General features: G+C 44.0%; 1 protein-coding gene across 3 annotated transcripts in view; it reads right to left on the bottom strand.

The window, feature by feature from the left end:
- IGSF5 (immunoglobulin superfamily member 5) overlaps positions 1-12696 on the bottom strand; it is a 533998-nt gene that overhangs the window by 445069 nt on the left and 76233 nt on the right. For all 3 annotated transcript variants that reach the window (XR_015299372.1, XM_086935430.1, XM_086935431.1), the window contains exon 2: positions 8358-8446. Coding sequence is in view for 2 of the 3 variants with exons in the window: in XM_086935430.1 (XP_086791556.1) it covers positions 8358-8415 (58 nt within the window). In the remaining variant the exon portion in view is untranslated. The remainder of the gene's footprint in view (positions 1-8357; positions 8447-12696) is intronic.

Below are 12696 nucleotides of genomic sequence, written 5' to 3'. Positions count from 1 at the left end.
GTGCTGTTACACTTTTTAACCCTGTCAGGTAGAACACGTTAATAAAGTCAATTGGTGATTCTATCTAGACAGTTTTAATTCACACCTTCCCTTCATACAGCGCTGCATAGACCCCATCACAAATCCATCACATTCATATGGGATTACCATCCTACTTCCTTGAAAACTTAAAACATCTCTGAGCTCCTTCCTTAAATCCTGAAGTAGTAGCTCCCAGCGGTGACTAGATTTTCCCACTGGTAAGGAGGCCCCATATGATGAAGCATGTCACCTTCGGGTGAGTGAGGGGACTTATCCTTAAGGGATGCTTGCCCTTAGTTAGAAAACACTTTGCAAACACTCTGCTAGTTGAGAGAGAAAATAGGGCTCTATCTATAATACACATGTAAGAGACTGTAGTTGTATATAGTGGTTTTCAGAACCGCTTATGTACTCCCAGTGGGAGGGAGTGGGTAGGGTATCCCAGCCTGCTCCATGGAGATGGTTATCTCCATATTTTAAGGAATGGGACGAGGTCAACGGGACCAAGAGTAATGAAGATTACCGGTAAGTAATAAGGCAATATCCTGCAACAGAGCCTAGAGCGGAGCCACTGAAAGACAAGGCACGAGAAACAGCACAATGCTCATACAAAATACATAAAACGTCACATCATCCGTACCTCACTTCGCGCACTCCATGCCAGGAAGCAGTAACAAGCATTGGCAACTCACACTTCGACAACACTGCCACTTCCTTAAATTAAAGTTATTGTGTCCTTTAAAGTTGAGTAAACCATTCCGTAAAAGAATACTTTACGGTGCACACTAGATTCCGATGTCGACAAGTGAAAAGAGAAGTTTTATGGTGTAAGAAAGTCTTTAACAATTAAAAATGTATCATTTACGATAGGGAATGAAGCAAGACCATATGGACATTTTCAAAGAGAATGTGTTAACATTAACTGTGGCTGAGTGTGGAAAGGACTTTAATGTAAACTCAATTGAACACAAAATTGTCTAAGCACACAATCAAACTAAAGCACTGTTGGACTGCACACAACCATGTGAGCACGCCTGCATCCTTTTATGTACAGGTGCCCAGAAACAAGGAGGCACCTGCTTCCCTACGTAACACGTAGGCGCCAACGCGGGCACTCAGCGAATGAACTTGTGTACTTTCGTATGCCAAAAACATGTTTAAAAACACATATATACAAAGTACCTTTTGTATGAGTCAAGCCAGGCATTTCTGAGTGCTGCACAGCCTGACAGATGCCTCAGGGCCCGGGGTCACAGTTAAGGTGACAAGATTGAGCAATTCCTTCTGGACTTTCAGTCCTGCTCACTACACGATATAAATTAGATGGTGTGTTACATTTGGGCAATAAGAAAGATACGAGCACGGGGCCAAGGCTGGGAGGGGCATGGAACAGAACACTGAGTATACACCTTGGTTAAAGAGCGTAACCAATTACGAGGCAGCAAAGAAGAGTGAAGCTGGAGTCAACCTATGGTAAGCTGCAGGAGGGATTAAAGCACTATATAGAATACAGCATGTCTTGCATACAGCGCATGTGCACTGCCACGATCGACCTAAAAATGGCTATTAGTGCAAATGATCTGTGCTTGCACTTTGGCATTGCCTTCTATTGTGTCTTGAAATGTCTACAGCACCTTTCCTCTGACTCCCAGACTCTTATATTTGCCATCCTGCCACTTCCAAGTGAATTATCTGCCATAGAATACGACCAAATGCATATGAACTAAAAGAGTGGAAAAATTAAAAGTTATACACATCTAACAATCTCAGTCTCAGACCTCAGACTGCAGAGATATCCCTCAGGTTAGGTAGGACAGTTGGGTCACCCTGATAAGGGGCCAGGGTGACCCAACTGTCCTACCTAGGCTTTAGAAAGAACCCAATGCTAATGATAAAATCATCTTTCTAAGCTATAAATACAGATCTGGTGATGAAATAACAAGTCATAAAATGACCCAATATCAAGAAAGTGCCCAAAATGTGCAAACCAAGGTTTATGTGACAAAAGATTCAGGCGACACCTCACTGATGAGGCCCAAAAAGGCTGAAAACGGCCCAGGGTTGATTGTATTCCTATTCTGATGGGGCACGCGTAGAGAAAGAGACTTTACAGACTCCACTGTCTCATTCCGAATGTTTGTGATCTGCACCAGAGACTCCTGAGGCACAGATTACTCGGGGAAAAATAATTTGTAAATCGTCAGCGTAATTGAATACGGTGACGTCCCAACTGCCCAGGGAGTGGATGAGAGGCTGAAGGTACAAATTAAAAAGGAGGGGGGACAGAGAAGAACCCTGGGGAACCCCGCAAGATGAAGGAGCACTGGTGGCGCTGTAGGGACCCAAACTGACTGCTTGGAATCTACCCTCCAGGAAAGACTTAACCTAGGACAAGGCAGGCCCGCGGACTCGACACGGTGGAGTAAGATGTTGTGGTCCACCGTGTCGAATGCCGCCGACAAATCCAGTAGGACCAATGCCTTGGGGCGTCCTCTGTCGGCATTACATCTGAGGTTGTCCAACACGGCGAGGATCACAGCCTCGGTGGAATGGGCTGGTCTGAAGCCGGCCTAGTTCATTTCCAGGAAGTTGGACTCCTCGATGAATTGCAAGAGGCAAGTAGTCACGTGTGCCTCCAGGATTTTAGACAGGTAGGGCAAGAGAGAGATGGGCCGATAGTTGGCAAGGACCGCTGGGTCCGCGCCAGTTTTTTTTAGCAAGGGCACCAGTACAGCCTCCTTGAAAGATCTAGGGACTGTGCCGGAATTGAGGGAAGTGTTGAGTAGGGGTAGGATGCAGTGCCGAAAAGTATGACATGTCGCGAAACACAGAAGGAGGACAGCAATCCTTGGGGGAGCCAGATTTCACACGAGTGGCCAGCTTGGCTAGGGAGTCGGGGTCGAGTGTGGGAAAACAAATCAGAGTGGAGGTGTTAATGGGAGGGACTGCAGCTATTACTGAGAGAGGGGAGTGAGGGATGGAATTTTTAATTGCCAAGATCTTGTCGATGAAAAAGGTGTTCAAGGCATTGCATGACTCTGCGGAAGGGGGCAAATTCGGGAGTGTCCTGGTTTCCGATGTTAGTTCGCCGAGGACCTTGAATATCTCTTTGGATTTGTTGGGGGCTGTTGATATTCTCTCAGAGAAGAAAGCAGACTTAGTTGTGATAATGGCTTTTTTATATGCTTTGCGTGCAAGCACGTACACCTCCCTGTCTGTGCTAGAATAATTACGCCTCCACCTGCGCTCCAATTGGCGCAGCTCAAGGTGTTGTAATTTCAGTATTGAGTTGAACCATTTGTGGGATTTGCTATGGCGTGAGCGGGGGAAACGGGACAGGGGGGCGAATTTGTCACTAGCGGTAGTGAGCCAGTGAGCAATATTAGCGTCCAGTGTGTTGACGCCTAGATTGTTACTGGGTAGGGGCTGAGTCTCCGCAAGGAAGGAGAGAAAGGCAGAGGAATCAAGAGCGTTCCATTTCCGAGCAATCCCGCCCTCCAGCGGGGGTGGCTTGACCAGGCCCTTTACAGAAATAGAGGAGTCGATCAACGAGTGGTCAGACCAAACGCAGGGAGAGATATTCGGACCAGTGAGCGATACCCCTTGCGTCCAAATGTGATCCAGGATGTGGCCCCCGGTGTGAGTAGGGGTGGTGACATGCTGGGTCAGGTTTAGACTGAGGAGTGCCTCAAACAATTCAGTGGCGTGGGGGCCGGCATCGGTATGGTTGAACCAGTAATTGAAATCACAGGACATGGCGATGCGGGCAGAAGAGGTCATCAGGGCGGCGAGCTGTTCACTGAGGGCAGCAGGGAACAGGGGCATAGGGGTGGGGGGACGATATAGGACGATGAGAGTCAAGGCACCAGCTTCCGTTGCCAGGCTGATGACAAGATTCTCAACCTCAGGGAGACATAGAGAAGAAGATGCAATGAATGTCAGATCTTTCCGTATGATTGCCCCCCCCCCCCCCCGCCACGACGAGCTGTAGGCCGGTTGGCATTCAACATGTAGTAGTTAGGGGGCAGGGCAGCCAGAGTGTCAGGAAGGGAAAGATCAGATCAGATCTCAGGTCTCAGTAAGCAGCAGGACATCGGGGTTCTCAGCTGTCAGCAGGAGAAAAATATCGGCGTGATGTTGGGGGAGGGAACGTGTGTTAAGGTAAAGTATACGAATAAGAGTCTCGGGCGGGGTGGAGGCCAACGAGGGTTTATGGGTAAGCCTGGGAGAAGGTATGTCAGCCGAGATGCCGAGGGATACAAGGCTGTCCCAAATTGTAGACGGAAGGGTGCAAGGAGGGTGCTGTAGGCCTCTAAGTGTGGCAGGGGAGTAAGAGATGGAGGGGGCAGCGCCCCAGGGCCCTGGGCCCGTCTGGCCGCGGACGGGCGCAGGCGGGCTGGACTTTGGCGCGACTTCGGCACGCTGACGGCGTGCCCGCTGCGCCCGTCCGCTGCGCTCCCTATAGGGGGGTGCCATTTTATAGGGCTGATGGCGTGAGGGGCCGAGCGCTAATAATGCCCAGCGCGCATCAACAGGAGTACCTGCACAACAAAAATTTAATTAGGAATTTAATTAGGAACACAAGTGATAAAATTACATTAAAATGCGCGGGATGCGCAAATTAAATCGAGCGAGTAGCAGAAATCCCATAGAGCCACTCAAGTAAGCCTCGAGCGTCCAATCAATTGGGAGGCCAAGTTGTTATGACTTTTATAGGGCTGATGGCGTGAGGGGCCGAGCCCTATACCGATACCGATCTATAAGATTATCTCTTCCAAAAAGAAGTTACTGAACTAATAACTGTTTAACTGGACTTAGAGGACGGGCTATGATTGAAAATCATTCACTACAGATTACTTTGTTCTATTCAGGCAATGATTTGGAGGCGGCCATAAGGTGATTTAAGTGATGAGTGACACCAGCACAATACTTTACTGCCCTTAAAAAATTGTTGTTGATGTAACTGAAGCACAGCGAGACACTCATCTCATTCATAGATTTATACATATGCGCCAAGATCACACATGGCATCAGACAGGAGTAGTGTGCCACGAAGTAGGATGTCGAACTGTGCAAGCAAAAGCTAAGCACTTCACCAGCGCGCTCCCGTGAAGAAAGGAGTGTAAAGCGTGACAAGTCCATATGATGTCAGTCTATCTATTCTTTGATTAGGGTTGCCGTGAACCTTGTCACTGCTAGATAATGAAACATTTCTTTAGGGTGTGGCTTATCTTTGAGTTCATAATCAACGTGCCCAGAGCAAGCTGGCAGGTGAATTGACCCATGTTCCTGCTCCGCCCTATTCCATAACGGGCACACCTTATGTTTATGACATCAAGTGCACCCACAAATAAATACATTCTTTGCTTGGGAATTGGACTGGCAGCCTTGAGTCTGGTCTGCTATGTTTTTTAACTTGGTCATTTTCTTACTCAGTAACTTAAATATAAATAGTGTCCGGGTGACCAAGTAGTAATTATTTCTAATTACGATGTGGATCGTATGTATCGGTGAACTTTAACATACCCACAATAATGATAAGGATCGATTTGTATGTACCAACTTTAGAAGTACACAATATTTCGCCTGAAACTACTTATTGTTTATTTAGACGGTGCAGATCCCCTCAAATAATAAAGAGGTAGGATCACTGCGGGAATCTATGAGGAGTAAAGGAATCCGATTGGGCAAGCAATAAACAAAAGCAACAAACTTTAAAGTCAGTGGAAACACAGCCCTTGCTACGGAATGTAATATCCCTACGCAAACTACAAGTAAGCGACAATGTAAAATGTCCTTGTTCAACAGACAATTAATCCAACACTTGTTTGTTAAATCTTAAAACTATGTTATTTATGTGCAGATCCTCTGATGACATAACAGAGTGCAAGCGGAGGTTCGACATTCATTAATACTTCTGGGATAATTCTGGTACCTCAAAGTTAAATTGTTACGAATGTAAGACCCTTTTTAGACCTTTTTTCTCTTACAGTCCATGAGTAAGAACATTAATCTCCCCACCCAATATAAGTTAACTAATTGTATGTATTTATTTTAGAAAGAAGATGTTTTTAAAACTGTCCTGAGGAAGGTGTTGTAAAAAACGAAGCACCGAAACGCGTCGACACAAGGATTTTTAATTGTATAAATTGATTGTTTATATTATGTACTGAGAAATATATATGGTAAAACTTGGAAAATATGTTTAATATGTTTTTTTAAGTATAACTGTATGATTTTGTTTTTAATGAATTGCTTAACCAAGTATATGAAAAACTTTTTTTAAATAAAAAAATTATTTAGTTTACATACAATTTCATGTTCTGATTTAAAGATACTGTATGGGGAGATGATGATGAAATTGGTCTAAATAAATGTTACTGCATATGACGTACACTAGTACCTAAAATTGAAACACGCAGAAAGGAATTCTCTTTATTTGTTTTTGATATTTCCCGGTCCTTTCTGGGTTTATTTGGGAAAACTCTCTCTTTTTATAGCTGGGGTGAATGTATGACATTGTTCTGCATTCTGTCCATCAACTGTTATTTTTGCACAAGTCTCCGACTTCCAGGCATACTACTGGCAATCAAACACCCAAAAGGTGATTGGACGAATGCTTAAAAAGCGTCTAACTACTAGCAATAGCTTGGGGTAGCATTCCAACCCATCATTTTTTGCCCACTGTGCCACACTAGACAAAGGAACTTATTCAGGGTTTGGCAGATGGAGTAAAGACAGATAGTGTGACGAAGGACTTTACGTCTGCCATCCTGTTACTCCTCCTGCTAAATATAGAGATGTTCACCAGCCCTGTGGACATCTCTAAACAATGGCAGGAACCGCCCTCATGGTGGTTTCTGTCAATGTAGGAAAAGTTTGATGGATGGCTCCACCAAACATGATGGACGCCGAACAAACCTGACGGCTGTCCATTAAAAGGTACCAAAGTTTTTATTATCTTTCAGGAACAAACTTCCAAAATGGGACACTGCGTTTGAAAAAATAAAAAAAATAATGACCCTCACACTGTGGGACCTTCCTTTCTTGGTATTGGGTAATTGTTCACTTTTTTACTTCCCCTCCCGACAAGGGTAAACCTGGTGTTGAGGGACAGTGAAAAGCCATCTGACCTTCTACTCTAGATAAGCCGAACAGTCAGATGGTTTAACACCAATGCCCCCCTAGTCAGAGGAAGTTTTGAAACATCAGTGTTAAATTCGTAGTTCGCCTGACTCAATATCAGGTAGGCAAACCTTGAATTTAGAACACAGAGGGGCATATTAATAACGAGTAACTATATTTATCGCTAACTAGGCTTTGCAACGATTTTTTATCGCTAAGCATCGCTGGAAATTATCGCTGAGATAACTTGCTATTAGCAACGTTTATGTCAGAAGTGATAAAAATCCTCACGCTAACTGCCAAATGAGAGATTATCGCTGGAAAAGCAACGATAATCTCTCGAAGTTTGGCGTTAGCTTGATGATAGGGGCCCACAAACTTAGCCATGATATCCACCTTCCGTAGGATATAATGGCTAAGTCAGGAAAATACCAGGTGTAAACAGGGTTAGCGATATCCTTGATAATAGGAGAAATGTCGCTTAACAACATTTCTCCTATTATTTTTCTCTGGACCGTCCCCTTTGCATCTCATTAGAGATGCAAGGGGAAGCATAGAGAAAAAGGGTGCTAACATGCAAATTTGCGTGTTAGCACCCTGTTGCTGATAGGGAGATAATTTTATCTCCGCTTTCTTGGCTTTTAAAGCCAAAAAAGCAGAGATAAATCCCTTGATAATATGCCCCGGAGTACTCTTTAGCAATGGAGTACCCTGTCTGCCAAACTCTAAATCAGACCCAGAGGCCCACCTACTGCAAATCAGTGCTGGCCCTGCTCCTCATATGAACAGTTCATCCCGAACATTGACAATCTTACCCATTCACCGTGCGGTCCATGGCTTTTTTAGCCGAGAAATTTGAGATTCACAGCCCCCGAATCCCACTGTCTACGCTAAGCCTCAAGTACTCCAAAATGTAAATTTTTTATACCCAAGGTTCTACTTTTGCCACAACATGCAAGTCTTTCATATTATGCTGTATACCTATTCACATGTTAACACACGTCTGAAACTCATAAACTGTGTGGTCATTTACCCTTTTTTTAACAGTGTTGTCTCATAACCAGTGAAGGATCCTTCAAAGAGACCATGGAGGATACAAAGCCTTAACAAAAGTGAAATACAAACTAACGTCAAGTTCGTGTCCACTACTATCTAGACCGAAAGGAAAACCTTTTACACACGCATATAAAAATAAAAATATCATATTATACCTGAGAGCACCGAAATGGTGATATAAATTATTGTAGCAAATCTTCTAATGCTGTCCATGAAATCCAATCCAGGTATGTCTTTCTGAAGCCTTAGAAGAAATAAAGGAAAGAGACATAACAGAGTTGTGCGTAAGTACCACAAAAATGGAGGTGTGAAACATTTAGCGGAAGTTATGAGATGGACTCATTTCTGCTTGAGATGCTTAATGTAAGAGTGCCCACATTTCTCCAAGCAGTTAATTCTACTATTCATTACTTGATTGTTATATAGCGCTTCATACTTCACATCCTTACGCACTATGGACCAGCAATGGCCCATCCATATGGGCAAAGGGGTCATTTTTTTCTGTTCAATAAATGTATTCGTTTTTAAGAAGCATATAAATAGTTGAATACAATAAAAGAGTGATACAATTGATGGAAAGTGAAGAAGAATAATAGCATATATGGTCTAGTCCCCAATAAGTCTTCTTAACCCCTTCGCCGCGGGGCTAATTCCCCCGCGGTGCGGGGGTGGGGGGGCCGCACACGCGCTGCGGTGCTGATGATGAGCCCAGGCTTGTCATGCAGCACGGTGCTCGTGTGCTGGTGACGAGCCTCGGCTCGTCATGAGCCCTCCCGCGCAATGGAACGCTCAGCACAGCGGGAGAATTATCCCCGCGTGTGAGCGTTGATTGGCTCATGATGAGCCCAGGCTCGTCACCAGCACACGAGCACTGTGCTGCATGACGAGCCTGGGCTCGTCATCAGCACAGAAGGGGTTAAATACTGCATAAGGATATGAAAGAAAAAAGTATTACGCAAAGGAATTTTAATAACCATCAAAAGCATCACCCTAATATAAGACAAGAAAATATGTAGAAAGAAAAAGCAAACAGGAAAAACAAGACAGTGAGAGAAAGAAAGAGAGAAAAATAGAAAGGAAGACAAAGGAGAAGGGGAGCGAAGAGTGAAGAGGAAAAAAGGAAGGAAGGAAGGAAGGATCTCCTGCAGTGCTCCATATATATAACAAATACAACAATCAACTAGACGATGCAAAGGGACACTGATCGACCAACCCTTTCGAGGCCAAATCCATATATGTCTCCAAAGCTCTCCAAACACTACTAGAGATAGTAGGGGAAAGATGAGCCTCACCACCGAAGTATGGCACTTCTTAAAAAAGAGACCCATGCCCACAAAGTATGGTATGATATGGAAGAAAAAGACTTCCACTCCATAAGAAACCCTTTTACTAGAGAGGAAGAGTGTTTGTCAGGCTGAGCAAAGGAGCAAGGCATGCGCTAAATGCGCAGGCTCCTGGCTTCCTGAGCTGAACTTTGCCAGGCTGAGGATTTCACCGCCCTAAAGCGCCCAGAGCCGAGTGTCAATCAGTGACACCTCGTCACAGAGTGGAGTGGGGTCAGCAACTCTCACTTGAACCCATCCCACTCTGTGACGCGTGTGAGATTGCTGCCTTCCCTTATTGGCTGGCCCGGGGCAGCAGTTGGAGTCCCCTCCTGGGACATCCGAGGCATTCCTCTCCCAGAGTTGCAAGAGAGGTAAGTTGTCTGTTATTGAATATTTGGTGTGTGCATGCACATATGTATGAATATATGAATTTGTTGTGAGTGAGTGTTGTGAATAGGTGTGTGTGTGTGTGAATGCATGTGAGTGGGTGAGTGTATATGTATGGCCAGCCCACCCCCTCGTTGTCAAAGTTACAGGCCGCCACTGCTATGAACTTCATACTACATGCCCTGGGGGTTAGGTCTAGTATTCCTCCCACCAAAATTTACATATATCGGGGAGGGCATTACCGGATATTACAAGGGGTATCCCGAGGGAACCCTGATAAATGTTGAATTGCTCATTGATTTGGTAACATCAGACCGACTCCCCGGTAATTCCTCATTTCTCCCCAGAGAAATACAGAGACATTTTGGTTAAATTCAGTTCAGCAGCTGGCATGTCCAGATGAAACACAACCCATCCACAGAATTACTGATCATCTTGTAATTAAAAGAGCGCTCAAAATGTGGGCATAAAGCAACGTTCGGGGCATAAACAAAGATAATGACTTGTTTTTTAATAGCACTTCTGCTGTTTCTAAGTGCTGCAAAGAGAAGGTGCTATTACTGATTTAATTCTACTCAAATTATCGACTTCAGAAGGATGGAGGGCTTAGTTTGCATGCTATGAGTCAAATTCGAGACATGCAGATATCAGCAATGAGCAAATACCTTACTGAGCCATCTTAATCTTCTGCAAAACTATACCATTGACCTTTCCAGACAGACAGCTCACCATAACGTGGTGGAAAGAGCTATCGTTATCATTGACACTTTCTTATAGCAATAATTAAAGTGAATATTTGTGGGCAATATTGAGAGCAAATGAGTTTACCAAAGAGAAATAAACAATGTGCATCCTTTTTACTTATAAGTGACCTTTCCATCTAAATTTTTGTGACTGAAACACTAAAGAAAATATAACGGAATGTGTATAGTTAAACCAATTCCTGCCTATGTGATCAATAAAGGCATTAGATGTAGGTATTGCCATGTGTTTATTTGTGAACACCTTAAGGCAGTCGCGGTCTGGTATCAATGGAAAAGGGGGCAGGCGCGCGCTAAAAAATACAATTTAAAAATATAAAAATAAACATGCACACACATAAAATTTAAAAATTTAAAAATAAACGGGCGTGTGCGCCAATAAAGTTAAAATGTAACAAAAGTAAAACTTACCTTAGGAAAGGAGCTCTGGCTACTGACCTCTCGCAACTCCAGCTGGCTACCAGGGAACTCCCTAGACCAATCCTGGCGCTGCTCTTATGCTGTGAGAGCAGTGCCCTGATTGGAGGGAGCGTCTTCATTGGGCGCTCCAAAGTACTGTTGAGGCCTGCACTTGCTCTAACCCAGCTGTCATAATATTTCTGGGCTTGAGGTTTCAAAGTGTGCATGTCTGGCTGTCTCAAGACGGCATTCCCTCAGGTCTTGTATTCGTCGATCTAGATTTGCACCAGTGTCACTAACAACTAAACTACTGTTGAAGTGTTACAATATTTTTAATGCAGTCCTTCATAGTGACTTACACCTTTCTCTCAACAAGTTCTAGCTCCAATATTGTTTCTCTAACCTTCCTAGCTTTTTGCCCACAAGGTGAAGCATTGATCCCAAGATATCATAAGGAGCTTCATGCTAAAATTAAAGAAAACATTTCCGTCCAAAACAAAAAATATTTAAAAATACTAACATATTTTGCTGCAATTTTAATAATAGAATCTCCTCAAAACTGATACAGAGATGGAATATTTCTGCTGAAATGCAAACGACAAAGGACCAGCGCTAGTGGAAAAATGCAAGGAGTTTGTATATGTGAAGAAAAAAACATAATACGAAGAAATCAGATTTCTCTTCCCCTCTTCTCACTCAAGCCAAGATTATAAAATATAGCCAGCAATGATTCACCCAAAAGGATTTAGTGATATGATTAATTATCATGACAACTTGAATCCACCACACATCCCTTAACTAAAGTCAAAGGTTGTCATGCCCCTCAAACTATTATATCATTAGTTACAATAGTCGTTTAAGGGCAAATCTAGTAAATGTTGCCACAATACAGCTTAAAAGCCAAGTAGACGTCATTAAACAAAGCAACTTTCTAGAATTTTGTTGTTGGTGAATGTCAGGTATGCCTGATTGGGTAAAGAGATACCTTGAGTCGCATTATAAGAATCAGGGAAGTAATTGCAGTTACCAGCTACATAAGGATTATAAATTGTACAGGGAACACAGATATCCCAGACTTATTCTTCAGTGGCTTAGTTTAGGATTGGGGGGACAATATGAATCTTGTGGAGCAAATTGTCCAGAATGGAGGAAAATATTGATTTTTTGGTATGGAAACTACAGCATTTCCAAGCATTCCCCATTCCTAAAAGTGCAACTCCTAATTGTACAATATTTCTACAGCGGAGAAGTACCTCATCCGAGGATACCAGAATCCCGGGTACAGCGGGGATGCCAGAGTGCTGGCGTGCAAGAAGGTCACACTGTAGTGAGGCTATTACAGTAGGGCGACGACAATCTGCTATTATCTTAGGTGGCAAATAGTGTCAGATTGGGACCGGGACCCATAATGCTCATCTCTGCCCACTCCTGCAGTCTGTGCGGTGCTGCTGCCTCCCGGGCGTCTCTCTACTATCATGCTCTGGCTGAGGAGTTTCAGCGATGCTCCAGCCCCGGTGGCCATAGGTGAGCCAGAGGGGGGGTGGTCGACTATGACTGCAGGTGAGGTCAGGCGCCCTCTCACCATTCCCGTGGGCTGTAGGTATTTAGTGGAGTGGCACCTT

The sequence above is a fragment of the Lissotriton vulgaris genome, chromosome 8, assembly GCF_964263255.1.
Source record: "Lissotriton vulgaris chromosome 8, aLisVul1.2, whole genome shotgun sequence".
Taxonomy (NCBI): Eukaryota; Metazoa; Chordata; class Amphibia; order Caudata; family Salamandridae; genus Lissotriton; species Lissotriton vulgaris.
The sequence above is the reverse complement of the archived record's forward strand: the minus strand, read 5'-3'. Positions and strand labels throughout refer to the sequence as shown.